The 27,909-nt window shown below is 42.5% G+C and overlaps 1 protein-coding gene across 2 annotated transcripts in view; it reads right to left on the bottom strand.

Moving 5' to 3' along the window:
• SRGAP3 (SLIT-ROBO Rho GTPase activating protein 3) overlaps positions 1-27,909 on the bottom strand; it is a 261,902-nt gene that overhangs the window by 11,305 nt on the left and 222,688 nt on the right. For both annotated transcript variants that reach the window (XM_017501593.2, XM_017501594.2), the window contains exons 15-18: positions 15,750-15,884; positions 13,976-14,081; positions 13,547-13,774; positions 10,549-10,628 (exon numbers count right to left, since the gene is read on the bottom strand). In XM_017501593.2, coding sequence (XP_017357082.1) covers positions 10,549-10,628; positions 13,547-13,774; positions 13,976-14,081; positions 15,750-15,884 — 549 coding nt within the window. The remainder of the gene's footprint in view (positions 1-10,548; positions 10,629-13,546; positions 13,775-13,975; positions 14,082-15,749; positions 15,885-27,909) is intronic.

The following is a 27,909-nucleotide window of genomic DNA, read 5'->3' as shown; positions in this document are numbered from 1 at the left end:
TGAATATTTTAATATTTTAAAGTAAAAACAAAGATGTTTAACATTATAAATCTTTTTTTATTTTAATAGAACGAAAGAGTAACAAAAGCAACCCCTGCTCTCTCTAGCCTGCAGATAGCTTCCCCAGGTTGAGCTTTTTTGGGGCTCCCTATCTGCTCCATTCATTGTGGACAATCTTGTCTTCATCGATCTTTTCATCCACCTGTCCAACACATAGTTAAGCTCAGAACATTTGGCTTTATCACTTTCTAGTTGTGTGACCTTGGGATACTTAGTTTTTCTTTCTATGCTTCAGTTTCCTCATCTGTTAAATGGAAATGGTAATAACAGAACTTATCTTACAGAGTTATTAGAAGGATTAAATGAGTTAATATACATGAAGTGCTTGTAACAGTGTCTGGCACATTGCACTCTATAAGAGTTATGCACACGTTATTACCAGAGGCTGGTGCACTTCTAAGGGCCACAGGTGGCACAGAAAGTCAAAGAGCAGGAGGAGGAAACTCCATGGTTCATTCCCCATCACTCTTCACCACACACATGCACCAGGGCTCTCCTCTGGAAGCAATTAGCTTGAGAAGACTGTGCTTGTGGCCCCATGAGATGCAGTGGCTTTGGAATGTATTTAGTTTTTAGTGACTGAGGCAGCCTTCTACAGGGAGTAGGTCTCTAACAGTCGAGTCAGTTTCCCCAGCTGGCTACTTGACAAATGTCTTTAAACGCTCTTCTAACCTAGGTGATGGGAGAGAAGGAAGGAGGGAAGGAAGTGGGGAAATGAAAGCACCACTAGATGGGTCAAATTAGTTCAGATCTTGACTCAGAGTCACATTCTCAGTAAAACAAAGAGATCTTGGTCCTTCCCTCTGCAGCATCTTTGAATCTCACATTCAGCCATGTGCTAGAACTGCCTGGTAGCCCATCTGCCTGCCTCGCTTCAAGAGTCAGGAAGGCCAGAGGGTCTGCAAGGGCAGGAGCTGAGCCCAGAGAGCTGCGTGCTCCTGGTTTCACCCAGGGACTTCCTCTGATCCAGATTTCTCACACTGAAGAAAGGTGCTGACCTAAGCAGAGGTTTTCTGATGCTCAGAGGGGGTTAGAGGGGCTGCCTCTGGTTCCTCATTTCTGCCTTTACCATCACCAGAGCCTCCGGCAGTCACTGGATAGTTGTCTGAAGTTGAAAGAGTGGGGCAGCAGGGGGAGAAGAAAATGAGAGGGAAAGAAAATAGGAAGGACAGGGCGGAATCTCCAGCTCAGAGAAAGCACGTATGTTTGCAAATGTCGTTACATAAGTATGTGTGGTAGAAACAGTAATAACAGCTCCCATTGATTACTAAGTCTGTTATTTGGGCTTCTCATGCCTGAAACAGAATACGTGTTTCTCCCCCTCATCACTCTCCCCACTCTGTTACCCAAACTTACTTCATTCCCTCATCTTCCCCATCTCAGGAAACAGAACTGCCATCTACCTGCTCACTCAGGCCAATGCCCTGGCATGCTCTGCACATCTCATCCATTAGCGACTCCTTCAGACTGTCCCCTGGATCTGACCATGGTTTGCCACCTCCCATGCCACCCTCTTCACTTTCAGACTTGTTAGGTAGAGCCGCTTCTCCCCACAGAAGCCTAGAGGGTCCTTTATAATAACAAATCAGATCATGAAACTCCTCTGTTCAAAATCCTCCCCAGGCTTCCCACGGAGCTTAGAACAAAACCCCAGAGTCTTCCCACTGCTCATAAGGCCCTCCAGGATCTCGGTCGCAGAGACCTCTGAGACCTCATCTTCTCTGCCTCTCTTTCTCCCTCACTAGCTCAATCTGCTCTTGCCTCACTAACCTTCCTGATGTTTTTCCTCCAGCATCCTAGTATGGCGTTTTTCAAACACAAAGTAAAATTAGAAGAATTTCACAGTGAACATGCATAGAACACCACTAAATTCTACTACGCACATTTTATTATCAGATATCTACCCACCCCTCCAACTAATCATCTTATTTTTAAATGAATTTTGAATTAAGTTACAAACATGAGTATACTTTATCTCTAAACACTTCCGCATAAATATTCATAGAGCTTTTTTTTCTTTTTTCTGTCACCCAGGCTAGAGTGAAGTGGTGCAATCATGACTCACTGCAGCCTGAACCTCCTGAGATCAACCAATTCTCCCACCTCAGCCTCCTAAGTAGCTGGGACCACAGGCACATGCCACCATGCCCAGATAATTTTTTAAATTTTTTTGTAGCAGTGGGGGTCTCACTATGTTGCCCAGGCTGGTCTCGAAATTCTGGACTTGAGTGATCCTCCTGCCTTGGCCTCCCAAAGTGCTGGATTACAGGTGTGAGCCACCACCCCCAGCCACAGAGCCTTCGTGATGCTTTTAAAACATGACAAGTATCTTCCTGTTACAGGGCCTTTGTACTTCCTTTGATGTGTATATTTGTTTGTGGGGTGTGTGTGTGTATTTCTTTTCTTTCCTACTGTATTCTGACTCCTAAAACAAACCCTGGGACAAACAGGCACTCAATACATATTTATTGCTTGCATAAACAAATTAAGCTTTTACTGGTGCCAAGTGTTCTACTCTCATTATCACATTCATCCCATAACAATTCATCCCATTTGAGGCACTACCCTCATTTCATAGATGAGGAAACTGCAACTGGGTTGAATGATGGGCCTAGGCTGGGTCAGACCAGTAGATACAGCGATGAGCTAACATCCGAGCCCAGGTCCCAGACATCATTAATAGAGGCTTCTAGGTGTTTCTGAATTGTGCTAAGCTTATTTCTGCCACAAGGTCTTTGCATCTGTATAGTGTAAATGTGACTATATAGATATATAATGCACTGTGTTTGATGCAATTCAACTCCTGTGTGTTGACAGGCTAACTGTACCAGGTAAAGACCCCATGCGCTCTATAGTGTGGGAAGAGATGAACAGGCCAGCCCCCTGAGCTTAAAGGAGAAGTTGAGACTGTCTCAGTAGGGGCCTGGCTAGAGTCACACTTTAGGAAAATCACTCCAGTGGCAAAGCAGAGCAATGGAAGGATTGGAGGGGAGAGGCTGGAGGCAGCAGTGGTTCAAAGGCTGCTACACTGGTCTAGCCTCTGAACTAGCATGGGCTAGACATGGGCTTTTCTGGATGTGAAAAGACATGTTGAAGCTTTGCTTTTATTTCAGAATCTGAAGGTTGGACATTTATCCTTCTCTACCCATCACTCAATAGGAAGCTCAAATTCCTCTCTCTAGCCATGTCATTCCAGAGAATTCTTTTACAGGCCATGAATCCTGCCTGCATGAAAGAGGGGATGGCTCCATTCCTCTTAATACCACATGTCCCCCTGCCCACGCTATCCCTTACTTAATCACCAGAAGTGAGAACACTAATCTCATGCAACCAGTTTACTAGAGGCCAAGTCACTGTGTCAAAGGTTGGGAATGTGGGTATACCTTGTCTTCTTCCTCATCCTCCCTGTAATGAGAGTAACGGCATAAGCCAGGGTCTGTATACAGGGTCCCTCTTTTCTTCCCTTCTCACTCATGACCTTGGTTTCTTTCTTTGCATTCAGTGGAGGTACCAGCTGATATTGGGATTTAGATTTGATTTAAAAGTAAAGGAGTGAGATTCTTCTGGGATGACAGCATGAAGAGCTCCCCAGGGAAAGTAAAAAAATATATAAAAAGAAAAAGAAAAAATATTTCAAGCCCCTGGAAATGGTCCTAAGGGCAAAAAGCAAATGAAGAAACATCTATTCAAGAAAATCTATAAAAATGTAATAAGAAAAGTAAAAATCTCTGGTATTTGAACCAAGACTGCTCCCTCCCTCTACTCCTGCTCCAAGCTAAGGGAGATGAAGGCTCCAATCCAGACTACTGCAGCCAAGAACACAGGGATTCCTCTCCCTTTACCACCTTCTAGTCATAGGGCTTTCTTCCTGGAAGGAGCAGGAGCTCAGTGATTCTCATCCTGCTCCCAGCTACCTGTCGATGAGGCTAATTCCCAAGTGAGTGGAGTGGAGAGAACCTTCTTCCACACAACCCCTACTCATGGAATGGTGGCTGTACTTTGGGCATGGCATCACTGAAAATGTGGGGGTTCTCTCACCCTTACCCCAGCTTGTGAGGTGGTGGTTACATGGCAGAAGAGGTAAGTTAAGAGGATCTCTGGCTGCCCCTCCACAAAGTACTCAATGGGGTCGTCACTCAGAAGATGCCATTGTCTCCATCCCCAGCCCAAGTCTTGGCTCAGAGATTTTTCCATAGGAGAGAAGCATCCTGTAAAACAGATAGCTCCTAATTTTGTCCCAGAGGAACTGACTTCACTTGCAACAGAGCTTGGAGAAGCTCAAGCCTAAGGGTACTCTTAAGAACAATGGAGGTTGTGTTGAAGGGCAATCCAGTGATTGTTCATGAATTTAATGAATATAGAGGATAGACTATAAGCCAGATAGTTAGCAGAGGAGAACCAGGGAATAAGACAGCTAGGAGAAGTACTCCTAGGATCAGAACAAATATAAAACACTGATTTCAGAAACTAACCCTACAAAGTGGACAGAATTTGAATGGATTCATTTGTAGAACAATTTAGGACCAAGAGCACTGTTGAAAGAATAGCAACCATCCAGCAATTAGTGGAGATTAACAGCTATAAAGGATCAGGGAAAGAGAATCCTACCAAAGCCACGGTCATCTCAGGGAAAGAGAACCCTACCAAAACCACTGTCATCCCACAGAGTAACATTTCCATATATGACTGAAATTAAGCTAGTCTAAATAGAAGCTCATTCAAATAAGATGCATATGATAAATCTTAGAGAAACTACTAAAAACAACTCAAAAATAATAAGATCAGAATACTGGTTGTCAGAAGCTAGGAAGGGAGGTGAGGGCAGAAGGGGCGAGATTGTTCAGCAGGCACAATGTTAGAGTTAGATAGAATAAATAAGTTCTGGTGTTCTATTTTACAGTAGGATGACTATAGTGAACATAATGTATTACACGTTTCAAAATAGCTGGAAGAGAGGAGATTTGAAATGTTCACAGCACAAAGAAACAATAAATTTATAAGGTGATGAATATACTGCTTACCCAGATTTAATCATTACATAATGTATGCATGTATTACAACAACACATTTGTATCCAATAAATGTCCAATTATCTATCCATCAAAAATAAAACCTTTAAAAATAACTCAAAAATATAGTGAAAAAATCATTAAAGTTTAAATACTATATTAGAAAATATTCACTGAATGCTATATTAGAAAATATGCAAAAGAAAGCAAGAAAGAAGGAATAGAGGAACAAAAAATACTAGACATATAGAAAACAAAAAGTAAAATGGCAAACATAAATCCAACTATATAAACAATAATATTAAATGCAAATGGATTAAGCAATCCAATTAAAATGCAGAGATTATCAGACTGGATAAAATAACATAATTTAACTGTATGCTGTCTACAAAAGACACACTTTAGATTCAAAGATACAATTAGAGTGAAAGTGAAAGGATGGAAACAATACATTATGGAAACTGGAGCCACAGGAAAGCTAGAATGACTATACTAATATCGACAAAATAGACTTTAAAACTAAAAATATTGCTAGAGATAAACAGCAGCATTTCATAATGATAAAATTTTGATCTATCAAGATAAAAACAATTATAAACAAAATACACCTAATAAAAGAGCATAAAAATACATGAAGCAAAATTGACAAAAAAAGAGAAAGAAATTGACAATTCAAAAATAACTGTTGGAGACTTCAACATCCAACTCTCAATAACGGACAGAACAACTAGACAGAAGATCAAAGGGGAACTAAAAGACTTAAACAACACTATAAACCAACTAGGCCTAACAGGCATCTATAGAACACACCACCCAACAAGGGACTATACATTCTTTTTAACTGCACATGGAACATTCTCTTGGGTATGCTTTACGCTAGTCCATAAAACAAACCTCAATAATTCAAAATGATACAAATAATATAAAATGCGTTCTTCTATCACAGTAGGATAAAATTATTGATTTCTTCGACAGAAGAAGTTTTTTCTAAAGTAGGAATCAATAGCAGGAAAAAATTCGGGAAACTGACAAATAGGCAAAAATTATACAGCATATTGCCAAATAACTAATGATTAAAGACAAAATCAAAAGAGAAATTAGAAAATTTTTGAGATGAATGAAAATGAAGATATAACTTACCAAAACTTAAGAGGATGGGGCTAAAGCAGTGCTTAGAAGGAAATGTATGGCTATAAATGCCTATATTAGGGGAAAAAAACCACCTCAAATCAATAACCTAAACTTCCACCTTAAGACACTGGAAAAAAATGCAAACTAAACCTAAGGCAAGCAGAAGGGAGGAAATAATAAAGATTAGAGTAGCAATTAATAAACTACAAAATAGAAAAACAATAGAGAAAATTATAAAACCAAAAGCTAGTTCTTTGAAAAGATTAATGAAATTGACAAGCCATTAGCTAAATAAACCAAGAAAACAAGAAAGAAGACTCAAATTATTAGAATCAGATATGAAAGAGGGATATTACCACCATTATTTTACTGTAGGAAAAGGATAATAAACACTATAAACAATTAGATGCCAACAAATTGGAGATCTTACATAAAATTAACAAGTTCCTAAAAAGTCACACACTATTGAAACTGACTTAAGAAGAAATAGAAAATATGAATATACTTATAACAAGAGATTGAATTAATCATCAAAAAAATAGCCACAAGTAAATGTCCAGGCCCAGATGGCTACCTTGTTGAATTCTACCAAACATCTGAAAAAGAATTCTACCAAACATCTGAAAAAGAATTAATTTATTCCTCATAAAGTCTTCCAAAAACTAGAAGAGAAGGGAACACTGCTCGACTAATTTCACCAGGCAAGTATTACCCTGGTACCAAAACCAGACAAAGATATCACAAGAAAACTACAGACCAGTATTTCTTACGAATACAGATGCGAATATTTTCTACAAAATGTTAGCAACCCGGCCGGGCACGGTAACTCATGCCTGTAATCCCAGCACTTTGGGAGGCTGAGCTGGGTGGATAACTTGAGGTCAGGAGTTTGCGACCAGCCTGCAATATGGCAAAACCCTTTCTCTACTAAAAATACAAAACATTAGCCTAGTGTGGTGTCAGGCACCTGTAATCCCAGCTACTTGGGAGGCTGAGGCAGGAGAATCACTTGAACCCAGGAGGCAGAGGTTGCAGTGAGCCAAGATTGTGCCATTGCATGCCAGCCTGGATGGTGGAGCAAGATTCCATCTCCAAAACAAACCCCCAGAACAAAAATCACTCACAAGCCAAATTCAGTAGCATAAAAATAACTATGCTCTATCTACAAGTGGAATTTATTCCAAACTAATTTAACATCTAAACAAAATTAATCAATGTAATGCATCTTATCAGTAAAATAAAAACAGAAAGCGCACAATCATCTCAATAGATGAAGAAAAAGCATTGACAAAATCTAATATCCTTTCAAGATAAAACACTCAACAAACTAGGAATAAAAGGGAACTTCCTCAACCTGACAAATGGCATCTATGAAAAACTTATAGCTAACATCTATGAAAAACTCATAGCTAACATCATACTTGATGGTGAAAAACTGGATGCTTTCCCCATAAGATCAGGAGTTAGACAAGGATGTCCACTCTCATCACTTCAATGTTGTACTGGACAGTCTAGCTGGGCCGATTGGGCAAGAAAAAGAAATAAAAAGTATCCAAATTGGAAAAGAAGTAAAAATATCTCTATTTATATATAATAATATAATCTTATATATTAAAAGGATCATAAGGAAATCACTAAAAACTATTTGACTGGATGAATAAGTTCAGCAAGGTTGCAGAATACAAGAGAAATATATTAAAACCAATTATATTTCCATACACTCATAATAAACAATTCAAAAGTAAAATTAAGACTGCAGAGGAATAAATTTAACAAAAGCAGTGCAAAACTCAAACTCTGGCAACTACAAATCACTGTTGAAAAAATTAAAGAAGATCTAAATAATTGGCAAAACATCCTATGTTTATAGATCAGAAGACTTAACACTACTAAGATGGTAATATTTCCAACTGACTACAGATTTAATGCAATCCCTATCAGAATCCTGGCCTACTTCTTTGTAGAAATTGATAAGCTGATTCTAAAATTCATATCTAATTGCAAAAAACCCAGAATAGCCAAAACAATCTTGAAAAAGAACAAAGGTGGAGGACTTAAACATCCCAATTTCAAAAGTTACTACAAAGCAACAGTAATAAAGACAGTATAGCACTGACACAGAGATAGACATATAGGTCAGTGGAATAGCATTGCAAGTCCAAAAATAAACCCATACACCTATAGTGAAAGGATTTTTTTACAAGGGTGCTAAGACCATTCAATGGGGAAAAGAATTATTTTTTCAACTAATAGTGCTGGGACAAGTGGAGAGCCACATACAAAGCAATGAAGTTTGACCATTACCTTATACCAAAATTAACTCAAAGTAGATCAAAGATCTAAATGTAAGATCTAAAACTCTTAAAAGTAAATACAGGAATACATCTTCATGAACTAGAATTTGGCAAAGGACTCTTGGATATTCTCTCCGTCTCTCCTCATCCTCAATCCTGGTGTCCAGAGCTGCCTTCTGCCCATCAGTCCCAGGAGCTGTGGAAAAACCAGCAAAGGCACGGACAGGGACCTCAGTCCCCAGGAAGGCAGGTGCTCCAGTCAAGACAAAAGAGAGGAAATGTCAGGAGTGGGAGAGAGAGAGAGACAGAAGAAGCTAGAGAGAGTGATAAAGAGTCAGACAGAAAGAGACCCAGAAATAAAAAGAGCAACAGATGGAGAGGATGGGGTGGGGGCTATTAAAAGGGATAAAGGGAAGGGGAGAACTGGAGGTGGTCGGCAGAAGTGAAAAAGGAGGAAAGAGAAAAGCAAATCACCACGAATAAGCGGAAGGTGTAGCCCTCCCATCTCCAAACAAATCTTCTGCAGGACACATCTCAGTTCAGGATGACTCTAGCCTCTCAGGAGTCTGATCAAGCTGAATGTGACATCTGGATTTGCTTTTCTGTACCTGTGACCCAGGTCTGGACCATTAGCTCCCTCTCAGGCCACAGGGACTGGATCAGGCCTGAGTGCATGACTCAAGATAGTCCAGTGAGATTCCACCCCAGGACCTCTCTTGAAAACATTATAGAAAGGAAGCACTTTTCCATTGAGACTTTGGGTAGGAGGATGGTGAAAGCCAGGAATTGCCAGAGACCACTACACGAGAATGAAGCCAGCACAGAGGGAAGCAGAGCAAGAAGACAAAGTGCTGACCAAATCACCCTTGCTCCTGGATCCAGCTGAAGCCATGCCAACCCTGGGACTTTTCAGGTATAGGAACTTATTCCCTTTTAAGTTGAAATTAATTTGAGTTGGGGGTTATATCATTAGCAACTGAAATAGTCCTACTAGAATGTGAAAACCCATCTATCAGTCTTTCTCTTTTACCAGTTTCCAGAACTGTCACCTGAGTGCCTGCCTGCTCTCCTGACAAATGTGGTGGCCAACATAACCTGGTCCCACAAGAGAAACTCAAAGGACAAGTCAGAGAACTGCTAAGCCATGATGTTTACAAGGAAAACTATCCCAGGCGCTTGGTGCATCTCAGGCTGTATTCTAACTTTCTTGGATCCTAGGCATTTTTGCCTGCATGGGTCCCTTCCTCCATTCAAAAATTATATTTTACAACTGCCTTGGTATAAAGACAAATATAATCCAGACTAGATATTGTATTCATTTTTTTCTGATTTTAAAAGAAAACATTTTAGTGGACCTCTACAAGTACCATGGGCCCTTGGCAGTGTGCCTACTCTGCCTGATGTTTGATAAGTTGGCATATCGTTCAGATTGCTTGTCTATGCAGTCCAGTTTCCCTAAAGACCAGTCCAACTCTCTTCTTGTCTGGAAGGGGTGGAGGAATCTGGTGAAAGGTCTTGGCTGGCCTTTCTCTCTCTCTCACCACACACTTCCCAGACACACCTGTAATCCGACATTATCGCTTTGCACCATGAGAAGCTACTTCCAGCCTGTCAAGATCTGGTGACAGACGGGGAGTTCCTCAAGGACCGACATCTGGTTCATCCCCACACCCAAGTCCCAGCACAGGCCTGGCGCAAAACAGATCCACACGGGGGAAGGATGGAGGGACAAAGCTTGCTTCCCATTTAGGAAACTTGTGTCACTTAGGACTTGTGCCTGGGCCAGGCAGGACACATTAAGTAATGAAGTGGGCTGGATGTGGGATGTGGTGAACACAGCATGAGCCTACAAGGATCTGCTCTGTGTCAGGCCCATACTGGGACTTGGGGAACGCCTTGAAGGTTTTTCTGGGTCTTCATCTATTCTGAAAGAGAGATGGCTGACTTGTAAAGCTGAAGGGGTCTACGTGGGCCAGCCCTGTGGTTGGGCTGACATAAGTCAGTGTGAGAGGCCAGAGGAAGAATCTCTTGTCCCCAGGATCCCCCTCACTCACCTTCATCGCTGGTATGAGGCTCAGTGCCATTGTCATGGTCAACTTCATCGATGGTCCCTGGCTCGCTGTGTGGGCTGTCACTGCAAGGAAACATGGGAAGGGGACTCACTGGAAGGTTATCTACCTTCATAGCATCTTTAGACTCTCAGACCAGTCCAGTTGGTCTCTGGGCCCTCCCGCAGCTCAGATGCAGGCCTATACCATCCTATCTCTTCCATCTAACCACTCCAGGGATCTTCCTATCAGAAAATTACTCCCAGCCTCTTCCTTGTAAAGTTTCCCAAAAATCACCCCTAGTGCCCTCCTAGCCCTGGAATTTGCTGGACTGTCGTGGTGACGACTGTCAATGCTTACATGTTCCGTAAGATCAAGAGGGCAGTAGCAAAACCCCAGCATTTGTCATTGGAAGGACCACAGGCCAGAAGAAAAAGAACCCTTTGAAGTACCATAAGTTATTTCACCTGGCCTGACTCTCTTGTCTTATAGCTAAGGCGACACATCCCAGGAGGTAAGACGATGCTAACAAGGGCCACCCCGTCTTTCTGCGTGCAAAAGCTCCCATTGATGCAGGTAGTGAGAGTGACTGGCAACCATGATGGGCATGGTAGCTGAGTAAGCTGATCCATCAGATTCAGTTGTTAATGTTGTGGTAGAATTTCACCAGCTACTACCCCCTCGCTAGATTATAAGCTTCTTCAGGCAAGGGTTAATTAACATAGCCAGCCAGTTGTTTTTTATAGAGCCACTGAGTGAGTTCTAATATGCCAGGCAGTGTGCTCGTAGGAAGGATGCAATGATAGATAAGGTGGACAAGGGCCCTGGCCTCACGTTGCTTACCTTGTAGGGAGAGGGACAAGAAAAAAGCCCAAGTAAACAGGCCATTAAATAAGGCAGTTGCAAGTTGAAATAGTGTTATGTAGGAAATTAATGTGTAGAGACAAGAACAGCAGAGGGGACCTATAAAGAGTGATCAGGGAAGGCTTCTCAAAGGAGGTGACATTTGCAATGCCATTTAAAGGAATATGCACTTTATTATGAAAAATTCTCCACTGCCACCTAGATCAGGACCAAACTCAAGGGCTTCCAAGATTTTTCATAGCTTGGCTCTATCCAACCTGTGGAGCCTCATCCTTCATGATTCCCCTGTCACACATGCTGACATATGTGGCCACACTGAACCACTTTTCATGCTACTGAATCGTCCAGGTCTTTGCCCGCTCCTCACTGGGCTAGCTCCAGTTCATTCTGCAGTCTCAGCTCAGTCTGTACTTCCCCCAGGAAGCCCTTCTTGACTTCCCTAGATTGGCTCAGGGAGACCCATTTCCGGAGCCCTCTGTTTCCTATTCCATCAGAGCTCCTGCACCAGGGGTCAATTTTGTTTGGTTACATCCCTGACTCCTAGCACAGAACCAGCCTACAACAGATGCTCAGTTACCATTTGTTGAATGAATGAATGTTGTCTACTGTGCTAAGACCCTCAGCCAAGTCTCCCTTTTTGGTTTTGAAAACTCCAAAATTACCATGTAATTAATAGTTTTACAGTCTTGTGGAAAACAAATAGGATTAAGAAAAGCATGGTTATTGTATATTGTTCTTTGATAAGTACACGAAGATCTGTGGGTCCCTTCTCAGAACACTAATTATATATATTGCAGCAAGAAAAGAGAACTGGTAGTGGTTGCAAAAACTGTGTCAAAAGCTTCTCTTTGTCCAGAAATTATGCTTGCCAGCCGTTTAATGTTTCTGTTACAGAACAGGGATGGACTTGCCCCCTAGTGCCTCAAACGAGATTAGAGAGCTGTGATTAGACACCACTATGACCCAGTATTTCTATGCAGGGAGGCAGGTGGGAAGGAAACACAAAGGCTGGAACGCCTTGCTTCTTTGAAGCAGCTGCCCAAATATGCTCACAGTACTAAGGCAATCCAAAGGTCCAGGAATGCTTTGACAATCAAAAAACAAACTCCCCTGTAGGCACCTGGCTGAAGGCAGTGTGGGTAATACCTAAATATATAACTGTGTGCTCTCCTGGATTCGAAATAAAGAAATAGTAGAAATGCTTTGGTCTGTGTCATTTAGTGTTCTGAATTCCCTGTCTTCACCACATTTAAACATTTTTTCCTGTCTTCCCAATTTAAGGTCTTAGCCTGAGGAAGCTTTCAAAGCTCTGACTTTGAAAAGGTTCTAAAACATTTCTCCTAAGACCCAGTGTAGTACCAGGTATACCAGGTACACAGAGGTGCCCAACTAGTGATTGTTGACATGATGTTGAACATGCAAAGAAATTGCGCTCACTTTGTCTGGAAAAAATAACTCCTAGGTGAGAGGAGACAAGGGTGGAAAATGTCACACTCAGTTCTTGAAGTTGAGGTGGGGACTATTCACTCCCCCGCATCCTGAGATGGGCTTGTGACTCACATGGCCCAGTTAAAGCACTGCATCTCCTTACCAAGGAGATTACTTCACCAAGCCCAAACCTCAGCAATGAAACACAATTCTTGAGTTTGTGTTGGAACATATGGGAAGGAAAGCGTCTTTTTCTATTGAAGATGATAAGAGAGTAAGTTATAGATCTTAAGTTGCTGGCTGCCTGCTTGCAACCACCAAGGAAAAGGCTGTCTGAGATCAAAGCCAACACAGGATAAAGCAGGGTCAAGGGATTGAGATTGCAGGACCAAGTCCTTCTGGTAATAGTTGAGCCCCTGGATCAGGCTATACCTGAAGACATATTCCCAGACTTTTCACTTAAGCAAACCAATAAAATTTCATTTGGCTTAAGGCAATTTGAGTTGTATGTCTGTCCCTTGTAACCAAGAGAATCCTAACTGATGTACCTACCTGTCATGTGAGGCTGCTGTGAAGCTCAGATGAGAAAATGTATATGGAAGCACTGACTATCAAGCACTAAGAAAACTGAAGGGTTTCTTATTGTTCCTGTTCAGTGGCAACAACAATGATGATGATAATAATAACAGTATTAAGAGCAATGGCATCTTACCAATATTCTTCCCCTCCAGCCATGCATTTTTCATACACAGGTCCCTCTAGCTCCCGGGGGCTGGGGAAGATGGCTTCATGATGGATGATGATGGTTTTGATGACTTCATTGATGTGTGCCTGGCAGGACACAGGGTCCTGCCCATCGGGGATGTGCATGAGGGTAGGCCCGAAGCAGATGGCCAGGTTGTAGGGATCCATCATGTTCTCGTCGCTATACTGGGAGAGGCTAGGAGAGAGGAGTTACCCACAAGTCATCTGGGAAAGGCAAGTCCTCCCCCTGTGGTTTCTGTCTTTTAGGGGACTCTAAACAAATCCAGGAGGGTTCCATGTTCTCCTTTAAAAACAGTATCTGCAAAAGTCTCAAGATACCCCCTCCCAAAGGAGGCCAGGCCTGAGTCAAAAATGGGCCCCTTGGGCAGGTACTCACTGGTTGAGGAAAGCGAAGAGGTATCTCATGACCACGATGACCACACGGGGAAGGGTGACGAGGATTTGCTGGATCTGGTGCACCCTCTCAGCTGGGTTCTCCAGTTCTGTAACACAAAGGGGCCTTTCAGCATGCCTTTCATCCTTAGGGAGCAATGCAGCAAATGTTCACAGGCCACACCTCCTATATTCAGCCCACCTGGATGGAAGAGCCAGCTCTACCCTTGATTCTGGGGATCACAGGTGATCCTGGCCTGGCCAATCAGAGCATCCATCTCCCCCGCTACAGGGAGGAGGCTGGGGTGTGGCCTAATCAAGAACCAATCAGAGTCGACTCTTGGGACTTTGGTTGTAAGAAACCCACAGGGAGGTGCCCTCTTGGATCTGGGTGGAGGGAAACCTGGAGCATGGTGGGGGCCCTTGAGAGGAGGATCCCACCTAAGAGTGAAGCTGGCATAGAGATGGAGGGGGCATATGTCTGCTGATGCTGTGCGAGGGTCTGAGTCCTCCTGGTCCTAAGCTTTTCAGGTACCTGAACCAATGCATTCCCTTTTATGAAGTAAGCAGGTTTAAGCTGGGTTTCTGGTACCTGTGAGTCCTGACAGACACAAGCAGGGACCATGTTGTATTAAACTCTTTACAAACACCAGCTGCAGAACAGGCCTGACACATAGTAGTTGCTCAGGAAATGAACATCGAATATATCACCACCTCTCAAGCTACCTATCAGTCAAAGTCTGGCAGATGCTTGGGATCTCATCTCTGACCCCTGTTTCCAAGTCATCCTACACCTGAAATTTGCTAAGGGCCCTGTACAGGAACAGGATTTTTGAGGGTTCTGGAAACACTGGCTGAGCAAGTGATACAGGGCTCAGGCAGGGTCAGACCTTAGCACTCTAGAATAGAGCTTGCAGTATAGAAGTCTGGAAAGATGAGCAGGGGATAGTGTGGAGGGAAGAGGGAACAGAAGGGTCTTTTACACACACAATAAAAGAGAGCTCAAACCTCTCTCTTCTCTTGTCATCTCCTGGACACTTTCCTGGCTGCAAATATCTCTCAGAGTATTGTGAGAAACACCTCAAGTGAAACTGGGTGTGGGGCAACTTTTCTGTGAATCAAATTTAAAAGTTTATTCTAAATGACTAAAATGATAATATTCTAAAGTTAAAAGCTTATTTTAAAAAATATTCTAAAAGGTTACTTTGGATTTGGGTATCTCACAGTCAAGGTGCCATGACATCAGCCCTCTAGACTAGGTTCCTCCTGATTTTATCCACAGAAACATAACAGCTTCTTACAACTAACCAGCAAGGTCAGCGAGAATCCCCAGTCAACTTACTTTCACCATTTCCCTTGCTGGTCATGCTGATGACCTGACCTCTAGACCTTCCATGGCTCCTCATCACCCAAGGGGAAAAGCTCTGGAATGTCTGCAAGGCATTCAAGGTCTTCCCCATCTTGCTCCATTTTCCCCTTCCAACCTCTCGCACCATGGACAGAACACTCTGCTCCCAGCACTCTCTTGGCTCTGATCTGTGAAACCAAGTCTTCCTCTGGTTCTCCTCTGAGCTTCTTCTCTACCCAGGGTGTGTGCCATGCCCATGAGCCCTTTCATTATAAATTATCTTATTATTTCCGCTTTCAGTTCTATGAGGATGCAGGCTACACTTCTTTCATAATATTCCTCCTCTATGCCTAGCACAGCAATGAGCCTGTGGCTCAGCTCCAACAGTGATTTGTCAAAGAACTGATCATTTAACCTGGGAAATACTTACTAATAGTAGATATCAAATCTTGAAACCTTTCCTTAGGAAAGAGTGGGTTTTCCAGTCCTCGGAAATAGAGTTTTAAAACACCAGCAACTGAATTGATATCTCGTTCATTTTGATCGTCCACAAGGGGGTCTTCACCTGAGTGGAAACAAGAGAGGAGATGATGTCTCAGCTTGGGAAGGAGTCAGAGAGCATCAGATGGCAGAAGAGATGGCATGGCCCAGCCAGAACCACCAGAAAGGCAGATGGGAGAAGCCTTCCCCACATATGAGGACCACCTTCAGCAAGTTTAAAGTTCTCCCTGCAACTCCTTATTTGGCAGCATCCCCCCCAAAAAAAGAAAAAAAAATGTTCAAATCTATAGAAAAGTTATAAAAAATAAAATAATGAACACCCATCACCCTTCACTTACACTCATCTTGCCATATTTGATTTCTCATTCTTTCTGTATTTATATTTATTGTTGCTCCACTATTTGAGATTATTCTGTAGACATTAAAACACACCACTACTAACTGCTTCAACACTCTTCTAAGAATAAGGATATTCGCCTACATAACCACAATATTATTACACCTAAGAAAATTAACCATTCAAAAATAACATCTCATAGACAGCCTACAATTCAGATATCCCCAGTTGTCCCACGGTATCTTTTATAGAATTTGTTCAAAAGCCAAGGTCTAATCAATGTTCACACGATTAATTTGGTGGTTACATTTCTTGAGTCCTTTAAGTGTAAAACACACCCTGATATTTTTGCATACTAGTTTGTGTTTTATAATATTGGCTCTTTCTGAAGAGCCCTGGCCAGTTGTCTTATAGAATGCCTCACACTCTGGATTTGTTGTTGTCTCATAATTAGATTCTAATTAAATATTTTTGGCAGGAACACTACATGAATGATGTTACAAACACCTTAATGCATCCCATTAGCAGGCACATACGTCAGACTGTCCCGCTGATGGTGATGCCAACCTTGATCACTGGGTTAAGGTGGTGGCCTACGGATCTCTACATTATAAAGGTATTTTCCCTCACTTTGTAATAAGATCCGTGAAATGATACTCAAAGTGTCACGATACTTTGAGACCATGTGCCTGTAGTGCCCACATGTTTCACACAATGGTTTTAGCATCCAGCGATGATTTTTGCCCAAATTAATTATTCCACTGGGGGTCGCAACATGGTAATTTTCTAATTCTGTCATTTCTTCTCCGTGTATCAGCAGGCATTCTTTTGTAAAGAAGAGCTGTCCTCATGTCACCCAGCCTCACCCCCTTGTTGTTAATATTTCCATACACTTGTTTTTGTAATTTTTAACTGAATTGTGATTATCCATTACCATCACCATTTTTTGGAATACTTAAATTGTCCCAAATTTGGCCAGGAAGTATAATTTCTTGTGTCCTTTTAATGAGACCTCCATTGAGCACTTCCTTGCTTTCTGGACACAAAAAAGTCGCCAATGACTTTTTACTTTCCTTTATCCAGCTCTGGAATCAAACATTTCTTCAACAAGCTCTGTTTGCTTTTCATAGAGAATCACATGGAGACATCAAGATCTAGGTACTAGGTGTGCTCACTGCTGCAGAGGAGTCGTAAAGAGATCCTTTCAGTGGATAGAATTAGAATTTTTTTTCATAAGTTCATACTGATGTCTCTTATTCATAAAATAAGGTTTTCATTACTTTCACTTATTTTGTATTTGTACATTTTTTCCTTACAGTAAAAATCTTGTTCTGAATAATAGTAATAATAAATATATTCATCTGCCTTATGCTATAATACACATATGATGGTGTAACAGTTTTAATCACAATATTACCACTAACAATAAACCTGCTACACACAACTTGAGATTTCTTTCCAAGGCTTTTGTTTATGTTATTTGTTTATGTTAAAAATGGGTGAGCCTTATGGTATATAATTCAATAAAGCTGTTAAAAATGTTTAGTATTTTTGTCATCAAAATGTATCTCACTAAAGAGATATATGGTCAGAAGACAGAAAGTAGATCAGTGGTTTCTTAGGGCTGGCAGCCAGGGTGGGGAGGATAGTGGGAGGGACTTGCAAATGGGTATGAGATTCCTTTTGCGAATAATTAAAAAGTTCTGAAGTTACATTATAATGATGATTGCATAACTCTAAATATAATAGAAACTGCTGAAATGTATTTTTTCTTTCATTGATATATACCATTTTAAATATTTATGAGGTACATGTAACTGTTAGGTGCACAGAATGTGTAACAATCAAGTCAGGGTATTTGAGGTACCCATCACCTTGAATATCTGTCATTTCTATGTGTTGGTATCATTTCAAGTCCTCTCTTCTAGTTATTTTGAAATACACAAAATAGTGTTGCCTAGTATCATCACCCTATTCTATCAAACCTTAGAGGTTATTTCTTCTATCTAATTGTATGTTTGTACCCACTAACCAACTTCTCTTCATTCCCCACTCCCACTCACCCACCCTTCCCAGTCTCTGGCACCTATCATTCTATCCTCTGTGTCCGTGAGATCAAGTATTCTAGTTCCCACACAGGAGAGACTCCTACAGTCATCTTCTTTCTGAGCATGGCTTATTTCACTTAACATAATGTCCTTCAGTTCTATACATGTTGCTGCAAATGACAGAATTTCATTCTTCTTTATTGATGGATAGTATTCCACTATATATTATACATCACATTTTCTTTTTCTATGCGTGTACTGGTGGACACATAGGTTACTTCTGTATCTTTGCTATTGTGAATAGCACTGCAGTAAACATGGGAGTGCAGGTATCCTTTTGCTACATTGATTTATTCTCCTTTAGACAAATACACAGTAGTAGGATTGCTGAATGGTATGGTAGTTCTATTTTTAGTTTTTTGAGAAATCTTCATGCTGTTTTCCGTAGTGGTTGTATTAATTTACATTCCCACCAAAAGTGTATAAGAGTTCCCTTTTCCCTGCATCCTTGTCAGCATCTGTTATTTTCTGCCTTTTTAATAATAGTTATTCTAACTGGGGTGAGATGATATTTGTGGTTTTGATTTGCATGAAATGTATACTTTAAAAATGGGTGAGCCGTATGGTATATAATTCAATAGAGCTGTTAAAAATGTATGATCAGAGTACATGTTCATAAGTTTCTCTCTGTAGTTATCAATTTGATAAGCAGCATACTTGGTTTTCTTTGTATTTAATTTTAGGTGTTAATTTTTTTTCAGAAATCCTTTTTTTAAATTTACAGTTTTGAATGCACAAAGCATTTATAGGGTTCAAAAGTCGAAAGTTGCACTCAGAGAAGCCCTATTCTTGTCCTTCTCTCCTCCATACCTTTATTTTACCATTTTCATTTGTTTCTAGTTTGTCCTGCTGTGTAAGCAAATACATAGGCCTATTTTTAATATTCTCTTATTTCTTACACAGAATGTGGTATATTTCTAAATAGACTTCTTTCTTCACTTTACAAGAAATCCTGGAAATACCTCCGCATTAGTTCACAGAGATCTCCCTCTATTTATTTATTTATTTATTTTTAAAGGCTGCAAAGTACTCCACTTCATGAATAGACCATAATTTATGCAATCAATCTCTTATGATCAACGTTTGACCTCTTTCTACTATTTTGTTATTATAAATATTGCCACAGTGAATGCTCTTGTGTTTGTGCATGCATGGCAGATTTCTGTGATCAGTCCCTAAAAGTGGGACAGCTGGGTCATAGGGTAGATATCTTTGCAGTTTTATCTGACGGGGACGAATTCTTCACTGAGGCTATGCCATTTTATATTCCTACCAGCAAAGCCATCTCAAGAATGTTGTTTTCCACAGCCCTGCCCCAGGCATATTGTAAGTGTTTTGAATTTTTGCCAATCGGACAAGGGAAAATGGTATCTCAGGGGAGCGGCACTTTTCAATTTAATCAGAGCTGCTGGGCAGGTTCACCACTGCGAATTTCCATGGGGAAGGTGAAAGGCAGCAGGAGCAACTTGCTGCCTTCCTGAGATGTTCAGAGACATCTATACAATGGGCTGCTTTTCCTCCTGAACAGCTAAGGGCACCTCTAGGGCTGGCAAGCAATGAAAGGCAGAACTGGAAACTCATCCTTGGATCTCTTTACTCTGCTTCTGTGAGAAGTGAATGCATGTCACTGCCAAAGCCTCCCTAGCCCCAACATGCTTCAGTATGAATTAGAGAATGGTCCTGCACCTGGCACACCATACCTGAACCAGGGCTGGCAGCATACAGAGCATGAGTCAGAGTTCAGTTCCCATCTGTTCTCTTGGCTGGGCAGGCTTGTGCAGTGCCCAGCCTGAACAACAGTGCACAGTGGCCCAGATACTGGTGTTCGATAGGTCAACCTCTCAAATGTTCCCACTGGAGGAGGTAAGAATGCTGCCCCCATAAGACTTCCTTGTAGGGAAGGAGGAGAGAAAATAAACATACCAAAAAATCACCTGTGTTTACACAGCACTTCCCAAGTGAGAAGCATATTTGTACATACAATCTCTCCTAACCCTCACAACAGCATTGCATGGCACTAAGGGAGACATGGCTCCAACACCACCATTCTCTCCTATGGGAGAGCTGAGGCCCTGGCAGGTAAAGCAGTGTGCCCACAATCACAAAGTCAACAACAGATGCTGGCAGCTCCAAGGTCTCATAATCCCTGGGAGATACATTTTCTTCTCCCTGTGATTTTTGGATCTATTTGTCTGCATGTATGCCTGCTTATATAAGTAGGTATATATTTACCTACTTTCCTTCCTTCCTTCCTTTCTTCCTTCCATCCTTTACAGTAGAATCCCAACCTTTTTATTTCTCAGTAAAAAATTTCCTGTGAAATCCTAACTTATAGAACAAAGCTGTCTTAGTTGAACTGGGGTGGCGGATGTCTAAGCCTGACCTCCTCAGCCTCCCTCTCGATCCCTGTAGCAGCCTAAGGAATTCAAAAACTGTACCATATTAAGCTGATTTCCTATTAGCTCCACACATCATTCCTCTGGTCTCATGATTCAAAAACACGTGGGTATTTTCCTCCATGTTGCCTAGTACTAGCTCCCATTGTTAAACATGATGAGCATATTGACTTTACATACGTACACATACACATAAACATGCCATTGGTTCTCGCCCTCCCTCCTGCAAGGCCCTCGGTCCATAAATGGAGCTGCCCAAACATTCTTTTCAATTAGCCCAGGCCTTTGGCTCTCTGCAAGCTAGTCAGTTTTGGCTCTGAGAATGGAATCCCAGAGCTCAAGATGAGCTGGATGGTTCCTGTGAATGACGCTTTCTCCAGGAGGAGAATCAGAGCTAACATTCCAGGCAAATCTGAAAGAAAGCCACGTTCACACTTGGCTAGCTAACGTCCTGGGGAGGTGGCATTATTAACGAATGGCCCTGCCTGCAGCTTACTCTTACTCAGATCACCTGGGTGTTGCCAACAGCTTTAAGGCAGGGCTGTACCCAAGGATGAGACTGAGTGCACAGTCTGGGCTTAAAGGCTCTGTCAGACCTGCTGCTGGATGCTTGGAGTCAGTCTCTCTCATGAGGGCAGTTCTCTCTGGCCACAGGTCAAGTCCCTCAACACAACAACCCTGCCCAGCATCTCCTGGTTCCATCCCTCTTCTTGAGGTAGGACACAGACCTCAGAAGGGTCAGATCCGAGTCTAGAGTGTGCCAGGGCCTACACGGCATGGCTTCAGCCCCACATCCAAACCCTGCCTAGATCCATAGCAGAAGACAGCCATTGCCTCTTTGGCAAAGCACTCCCTCCACATGAGGAGAGATCTCAGCACTCCCATCTGTGCATACAAAGGCGGCACCTAGAGAGAGGCTTGTGGGGATCCTCTGGGAGACAAGAGCAAACCACAGCTCACTCCACAGCTCAGCTGCTAATTCCTGCCTTTCATGATGTTTTTTTTTTTTTTCTCCTTCATTTTGTCAGAATATTTATAGGGAGATCTCAAAACTTGAGCAGTGAGTTTAAGATTTACTGACGAAAACAACAAAAAGAATTTCAACTAAAACTCTGGTTGACTCATATGAAAAGGAAAAAAAAAGTAGATTTAAGAATAATAAACCATGAGTGGATTTCCAACATGCTATCACTTTTCAGGAGCTTAAGGAAAATAAAACTGTGCTCTTTTCAACAGCCTTAGGCAAGGAACTTTGGGAAGACCTCTGCCCAAGAGAAAGAAAACATGGGGCCAAGGAACAACAAGACCCAAATCTCTTTTAACAAGTGGTGAAGGACAGGCACCCTGCAGGGATTAGATTTAATTTTAAAAAATAAAAGGAAGAGGCTGGAGCAGTGGCTCACAGATGAAATCCCAGCACTTTGGGAGGTGGAGGCAGGTGCATTGCTTTGAGCCCAGGAGTTCAAGGCCAGCCTGGGCAACATGGCAAAACCCCATCTCTACAAAAAATAGAAAAATTAGCCAGGCATGGTGGTACACACCTGTAATCCCAGCTACTCAGGGGACACTGAGGTGGGAGGATCACCTGAGCCAGGGGAGGCAGAGATCCTGTCTCCAAAAATAAGTAAATAAAATATAGGAAGAAAGAAAAAACACACAGTGTACTGGTTTGGAGAAGAAATTCAGTCATGAGTTAAACCATGTGGGATGTGAAGGGTGGGCGAGAAGATAATATTGAGCCAAGCCCAGGTTCAGGCCACTCCATCGCCAGGGGAACACGGAGATAAGGAGGCTGAGGGCCAGGAAGAACAAAGACCCTAGTCTGAGGAGGGGCGGGAAGAGGCAGCCCTGAGGGTCAGGCAGGTTAGGAGCCAAACCCAGGAAATGTGCTTGGTGAATATCAAGGAACAGAAAAGAATAAGTGAGAAATCTGGCACCGGCCCAGAAAATCCAGGAAAGGATTTCTATAAAAAAGACATACTAGAAACTATTCTTTTCGAAGAAAGCATGCTTCATTGTTGGCTCTGGTGGAGCAGAAGGACCAGGCTGGCAAGAGAATGAGATCTGTTTCGGAACGATGGGGAGGGGGAGTGAGGCCAACTACAGACATGAGGCAAAGAAAAAGGAGAAAATATTTTTTGCAGCTGAGATTTAGTTCAGGTGTTCTCTGCCCAGCTGGGCACTGCCTGAGGTGATCCAAGGCTTGTTAGGAGCAGAGAATTCTTTTAAATTGCACATCACCCCTGCAAAGCACCAAAGCAAGTGACAGGAGGTGCTGACCTTAGAAAATCATATTCAAGAAGGAAAAAAAGCCTTGCCACCGGGTAGGGAAAGGGTGGGGTTGCCTGTGGCAACAAGGTTAACTACAGAATATGGAGAGGAAGGGAAATGTCAGGCAAGGCGGTTGCCAGGCTGGAGGCACCATGCAGTGAGTTTGCCCATGAGATTCAAGGGAGGGTGACAAGGTATTCTGTATAAGGGAATGAGCCCAGGCGGGGGTAACCAGCAAAGGTTCCACACTATGGTTCTGTTCACTGTAAATGCACACAGGGCAACAGGAGTGTAAGGAGTTGGGGAAAATAAAGGAACAAAACTCTGGACTGGACTGTCCAGTGCTGTCAAGAGAGGCTCAGAGCAATGACAAATGACACTTGCATCAGGGACACTGATGGGAGAGACCTCTTGCTTTCTGGCCTTTGTACATGCTGTTCTCTTGGCTTGGAATGCCCCTTCTTTGCCCCTGCTTTCCCTGGCTCTTGCTCTTCAAGCCTCAGCTTAGGCATTTTTTCCCAAGGAAACTTTCCCTGCCTTTGCTATTCCTCCCCACTCCATCCAGGCTGGGCTGGGGGCTCCTTAGGCTCCTCAGTGCCTTCTCCACCGATTGCACTGATTATACTGGCTGTTGGCTAAACTGGCTCCCTCACTAGTAGTGACTGTCTTTTGTTCATTTGCATTTCCAGGCCCTAGTCCACTACCTTGTATGGCATAGGGCTCAGTGCCTAAGTAGGAGCTGGAACAAGGGGGTCCTGGGGCTCCCTGATTATAAGCACCCAAGATCCTGGAGTAGGTTCCTGAAACAAAGCTCTCCTAGATCCTAGGAGGCCACTGAGCACGACATACAGCCAAATTTCACTGTCTACACATGGTTCCAACCCAGAGTGCCGACATCCCCAGAGGGTCTGTGCCTGCAGGCCGTGGCAGTACTGCTTGGGGCTGCAGATTGCTCCCTCCACTTCAGGATGGAATGGAGAGGACTGAGAGGCAGAGAATTTGCTCAAGAGGCAGCTCTTTCAGGGTGCGAGGGGAGCTAGGTAGTAAGTAGGAAACACAGAGAGAGGCCTGCTCAGAGCACAGCCAGCAGGGGTAAACCATACGTTTTGGGATATGATGTACTGCTAGTAAAGGGGTGTGGGATTGGGGTCCTCAGTACCAGAACCACTCAGAGAGGAAGGCAGTAAATCAGAGCTGAGAAGGAATGGATTATGGAGACATGACCTTTCCAAATACTGGAAAATTGGAGGCAGAGATATTATTTGGTATACCTATATTCCAGCTCTTCCTTCCTCCCTTAGGATGAGGTTATGGACTTGCTAATGTTGGGTTTTGTTCTAGAATCAGGGAGTGGGATTGAAAATATTTCCTCAAATGAAAATACATGGATTTTCTGTTTCAGTGTAGCAGTGAGATAAGCATTGAATATTCAAAGGCAGAGGTGTAAGAATTGAGCATTTCCTAACCCAGTGAGTCCTTGCTTGGCTTGGACAGTGTCACTGGCCATCTGTTCCTATCAGGGATTCCAAGGCCCAGAGAGACTACACCAAATATATCACGTGTCCTGGTCTAGTGGTCCACCTTACTTCTAATAAGCTTTCATATCCTTGCTTAAATTGAAATGGGAACTAGGTCATCTCTCCAGGGATGGAGGGAGTATATAATCTCTTCCTCCCAATGTGTGGCTTGCCAAAACTACTGCATAAAAAATTAAAAATTAAGATATCCTAAAAGCCACTCAGTATTTTCTATGTTCTTCCAATTCTAAAATGTAGCATCCTTTACAGATTCACATAAATATTCCAGAGCTCTTTACAAGGAACCCTTTTCCGGCAACCACTGTACAGTCTGCTGCAGAAAGTCACCCATAAGCAGTAACAGTAGTAATAGTAGCAGTAGTGGTAGTGGTGCTGGTGCTGGTAGTAGGTAAATGTTAAAGTTAGCTGTTTGGTGGGAAACAATTAGAACTCAGTGTTTGCCAATTTCTGTGGTGTAAACACTCCAGTCATGCATGGCTTATTCCAAGTACCAGGACAAAGTCACTGAATGTGAAGTTGGGAAGAGATATGCACAATCAGCTCCTGCAAACCACTGCAGGCCAGCTCCTGCACACCACTAGCTCCAAGACACATGTGAGTGTTCACCCTGGTTTCCCCTAGCACAAGCTTAAGATGGTCGCTCTGTACCCACCTCTCTCAAAGGAATTTTTGATGTCATTGACTTCCACCTGAGAACCTGGCACTCTGAAGATCCCCTGCTGCTGGAGTCCTGAAAAAGAAGGACACAAAAAAGAAATAATAAATCCATGAGATCTCGAGTTCATTAGACCATCAAGAATATCGGTGACTCTCCCCATTGCTTTTCCCTTTCTCCCCCCTATCCTTTATAACAGAGTCATTCCCTACAAAGGTCTCCAAAAATGGACTTCACAGTGAAGTGCAGCTGGCCAAAATCCTCAGACACATCTGCTTTATACATTTGTGATCTTCTGTTTGAGCTTAAAGGAAAAGGCCACAAGAAGTTTGTATCAATACCTTTCCTTCCCTGTATACAGACATGTTCTGCCTTCCAGAAAAGCTAGACTCTAGGGTACATTCTGGCTTGGACTTGGGAGAGATTAAATTATTAAGTAAAACAATCTTATTTTTTTACATGTTTCTACAAGGCCTTAACAAAGAGGAGACCCTTATACCTGAAAAGACAGTAATGACATAACAGCGGCTTGCACAGCTGAACGAATTAAAGGGTCTGTTTCCACTTAAATGGGAATTAATGGGGGAGCCTGTGATACTTTCCCTATCTCTATTTTTCTATATAAAACCATTTTCCACATGACAATTTAGGGAGTGTTTACTCTCAAAGGCAGGCTTTGATCAAAGTTTGGTTTGTACATAGTATGGCCTCAATAAATGCTTATTCCTCTCTTTAGTTAAACAATATTGAACTTCTAGTGCCCAAGTCTCTGAGTCCATCCTCCTGGCTCCTTACCACCCAGCCACACTGACCTTCCTCCCCACACTAGGCCTTTCCACTCGTCATCCTCCATTCTCTCCACCTGGACTGCATAGCTGGCTGCTTCTACTCAGGTACCACCTAATTCAAACATCACCCCCTTGGAGACATCTCTCCTCGCCACCTTAGCCAAAGCACCTCCCCTCCCCTCCAGCCATTCTCTATCCCCTTTTAATTAGCTTCATGGTATTTTCACTATCTCAAATGATATTATTTATTTTTCCACTTGATAATCTCCTTGCCCTTTTCATTGGAAATATAAGCTATGCAGGGCAGGCACTGCACCTGTCTTGTTCATGCCTATATTCCCATTGTCCAAAGCAGTGCCTATTATGCACTCAATAAATATAGTTTTAGAGAAATGAAGGAGTGGACAAACACCAGTTATGTTTTGGTGATACCACGGCTAACAAATCTCAGACACCATGTGCAAAAGTAGTTGCAGTTTTGCCATTCAAAACTAATAGCAAAAATTACTTTTGCATCAACGTAATACCTTCATGGAGCTTATAATCTAGTAGTAATAGCTGATTTATTGGCCAACTCCATTCAGTCCTCAAAGCACAGAGCTATAGGGTTGAGTTATCTTGTCCATGCCGTTTCTACTCTCATTTTCTTAGGTCTTGGATCCTCTTACCATGATCTCCATCCCCCAACACACAGGCTCAGAAGCAGCACTCAGAAGAGCAGCTGCTGCATGCCGTATTTTCCCCTAAAAAGCAGAGCCATGATGGGATGTCTTCCAGGACGAATTAGACTCTCATTTCCTATCAGAACAGCCTAGCACCTGTTCTGCAGATTGCTGAAAACACTGGCCCAAGATCCAGCTTACCATATAAATTGATGTATCGGATGCAGCTCTCGACTACAAGTGGTATAGCTTGTCCTGAATCCTTAAGAAAAGAAAAATTGTGAGTTTTATGAGACTTGACAACCACCACAGGAAAAAGAAATTGCAAACACAGATTACAGACTCAAGCCAGAATATTAGTACCATCAGATTAGTAGGAAAACAAGCAAGGAACTGCTAATCCTAAAGTCTCCACAGACAGTTACAATAGAGAGCCTTCAGCTGTGTGCACAAAAAGGCATAGCTATGATCATTTTAAAGAAATGCTCTGTCTTCTTACCCAGTTGGTAAGGAACCTGCGCTCAGGAGGCCTGGTAGGCCCACTTGGGCAATGGAGAGGGAACCACCATATAGAGGGGGCTGGAGTCTGGCCTTGAAGAGTTCTCTGCCTCCCCCTCCACTTTGTCTTAACTCATTGCTATTTTCCCAGTGCTCAAGGATCAAGTCCAGAATTAAGAGGACATGGGAGAAGCAAGGCTGGCCCCTGATGAAAATTTTGAACTCTACGAAGGGAAGACCAGTTCTACTCATGAAGTCACAACTAAACACCCAGATGCATACTGCGTTTCACAGTAAACATGTCACAGGGAAAAGCTCCAGAGGCAGCCAATGTCAGCCGTTGGCCATCTAGGGGCCAACCTTTGTTTAAAAGGCTGAATAAGATGCAATTCTCCACATGTGCACCTGGGACGTGAATGTATTTTCAATGACATCTTCCTAAACTGGTCTGCAGCCACAAATGATTGTGGAGGGTGGGAGACATTTTCTTTTGATTCCACGATCGGTTGACCTCTCTGTTATTCCACGTCACTTAAAGGGCATCAAATTCTTTTAAACTTTCTTTAAAAGGGGCTGAATTAAATGCCCAGCCTCCTCACAAGGTAAGTAAGCAAAGAGGTACATGTAATATGCTCTTGTGAAGACAGTATAGATTTGGATACGTTCTTGGCTCCTCCACACCCCACCTGTGAATTTTTTCCTTGACTGATTGTGCCCAGGGAGAGGACAAGAATGTGGACCCATCAGCAACAGGTAAGGTGGGCTGTATTCTGGAATTCACTACTAAAGACAGTTTCCATCGCGATGAATGGGGCTAACGGGCCTTTCTAGTAAAT

The sequence above is a fragment of the Cebus imitator genome, unplaced genomic scaffold (genome assembly GCF_001604975.1).
Source record: "Cebus imitator isolate Cc_AM_T3 unplaced genomic scaffold, Cebus_imitator-1.0 Scaffold281, whole genome shotgun sequence".
Classification (NCBI taxonomy): Eukaryota; Metazoa; Chordata; class Mammalia; order Primates; family Cebidae; genus Cebus; species Cebus imitator.
The sequence above is the reverse complement of the archived record's forward strand: the minus strand, read 5'-3'. Positions and strand labels throughout refer to the sequence as shown.